The 2075-nt window shown below is 39.8% G+C and overlaps 1 protein-coding gene across 1 annotated transcript; it reads left to right on the forward strand.

The window, feature by feature from the left end:
* The first annotated feature begins 270 nt into the window (after positions 1 to 270).
* Positions 271 to 2075, forward strand: LOC116718762 (trypsin-4-like). Its single transcript, XM_032560988.1, has 6 exons — positions 271 to 385; positions 589 to 781; positions 864 to 1037; positions 1349 to 1410; positions 1512 to 1636; positions 1730 to 2075. The coding sequence occupies exons 1-6, from the start codon at positions 349 to 351 to the stop codon at positions 1883 to 1885; spliced, it is 747 nt and encodes a 248-aa protein (XP_032416879.1). The 5' UTR covers positions 271 to 348; the 3' UTR covers positions 1886 to 2075.

The following is a 2075-nucleotide window of genomic DNA, read 5'->3' on the forward strand; positions in this document are numbered from 1 at the left end:
CTTGAGATAAAGCAAAACTAATTTACACGTCACCTGTCAGCGAAATATAGGAGCTGCTTGTTTTGAGTCAATTCCTTAATATTTATGGAAAAGTTATTTTTTCATTGGTTGATTATTTAAGTTATAAGAGGGGAAAATGTTTTATTATTAGTGAAATAATCTGTCAATGCAACAAGAACTTTATTCAAATTTCTTTAGAACAGAGATGTTAAAGTTTCTCTGTATGCAGATGACAGCACAGATCACTGTCTGTCCTGTGATTGGTGGCTTTCTTTCCAACAGGAAGTTGTGAAGAGAGATTAAAAGCTGCTGCAGGACTGCAGACATTCAGAGGAAGCTGGACCAGCAATGGCTCTGCTGAAGGTTCTGCTGCTGCTGGGGCTGGGTGAGTTGGAGACACTTCCACTGGTTCCAGTTAGGCTGCTGCTCTCTGTGATTCTCAAACTTTCCTCTGATTCTGTTTCGGACTGAAACTTCTTTGCATATAAACTGTGATGCTTTTTAATCTTTTACTGTTTATTCTTTTTCTGTTCCTGCAGCCATGTTTACACCTGATTTCTGAGTAAAGTCCTCCTGTTTCTTCTTCAGGTGTTTCAGTGAACTCAGATGTTTCTCTGCAGAAGAGAATCATTGGAGGTCAAAACTGTGATGAAGGTGAGCGTCTTTATCATGTTCGGCTGGAGAGCAGCAATGGTACTCATATGAAGCGCTGTGGAGGATCTCTGATCCACCCTGAGTGGATCCTGACTGCAGCTCACTGCTGGAAGGCCGAGCCAGGATGGTAGGAAAGAGACATGAAGACAGTTTTATCTACAGATGATCAGGTTTTCTGTCTGTTCATTATAATCTAAATTTTTCTGCAGGATTACTGTTGCAATGCTAAAAGTTCATCCACGGACTGCTGGGCAGCAGAACCAGGTAATCAAACGTCCTATGATGTACAACTTCCAGCATGACATCTTTTTGCTGAGACTTGAGAGACCAGTAACAGATGTCCCACTTGCTCGGCTACCAGACTGCAATTATCGTCTTAAAGTGTGAGTCTTTCTCTGATCAAAAACTTGTCTTCAGGTTTTCTGTCTCCACTCCTCCAGTCCTGCTGCCTCTGCTTCAGCACACCTGAGTCAGGTAATCAGGCCACCAGCAGAAGCAGAACCTGTTTAGCTCAGGTGTGTTGGACCAGAGACACATGTAAAGGACGTAGGACACACTGAGGACTGGAGGTGGACACTCCTGTGTCAGTGGATGAAGTCCAGATTTATTTTCTGTTCTTTCATTGTTCTTCATAACAATTAATTTTCTACATTGTTATCTTGTATTTTTACATTTTATTCTGATTGTGTTTTAGAGACGATGTTGTTCAGCTGGCAGGAGAGGGAGCAACAACAGTCAGCCACCGTAAATTGCGATGTGAGAGAAATATTGAAGTTATGAGAATAAAATCTTTATTCCTGTCTTTACAGAGAAGGTCGAGTGAAGAACATGTTTATGATTCTCATGTTTCTCTACAGTAATCGCTGCTGCTATTCCAGCACATCTTCAGTGTGTCGACATGAGAGTTGTTCAGGTTTCCCAATTCCATGAGGCATTTGGGAATTTATTCCATGTTAAAGCACCGAACAAGGATGTATGCTATGTAAGTGTGTTTCTTCAATATCTCTCTACAGCAATTAGAAGACTTTTCTGTTTTACAACATAAATAAATATACTGATATAAATTTTTCTACAGGCCGATGTTGGTGGAGCAGCGATGTACAACGACATGATTTATGGTGTGATTTCTTTTGTTGAAGCAAACACTGCATGTCAGGAACCAGCTATGATCTTGGATGTGTGTGAATACCTGTGGTGGATAAAAGGAGCACTGGGATTCAATAAAACATAAACTATCATGAAATAAAATTCTCATCAAATTTCCTCTCATATATTTTGATCATTATGTCTTCATCAGTTTGATCCACATGTTTGTAGAATTAGAATAAATTAATTGTTTTGTTTTTGTCTCACCTGATCTTGACCTCCCTAATGGAGCTTTCTCTGCACCTCAGAAATGAAAAATAAATCAATAAATGCAT

The sequence above is a fragment of the Xiphophorus hellerii genome, chromosome 4, assembly GCF_003331165.1.
Source record: "Xiphophorus hellerii strain 12219 chromosome 4, Xiphophorus_hellerii-4.1, whole genome shotgun sequence".
Taxonomy (NCBI): domain Eukaryota; kingdom Metazoa; phylum Chordata; class Actinopteri; order Cyprinodontiformes; family Poeciliidae; genus Xiphophorus; species Xiphophorus hellerii.

Bases quoted from the DNA above. Each gene is read 5' to 3' on its own strand.
- LOC116718762 (XM_032560988.1), top strand. From the start codon at position 349: ATGGCTCTGCTGAAGGTTCTGCTGCTGCTGGGGCTGG. The intron at 782-863 runs GTAGGAAAGAGA...ATTTTTCTGCAG, and splicing joins TGGAAGGCCGAGCCAGGATG to GATTACTGTTGCAATGCTAA. The intron at 1,637-1,729 runs GTAAGTGTGTTT...ATTTTTCTACAG, and splicing joins CGAACAAGGATGTATGCTAT to GCCGATGTTGGTGGAGCAGC.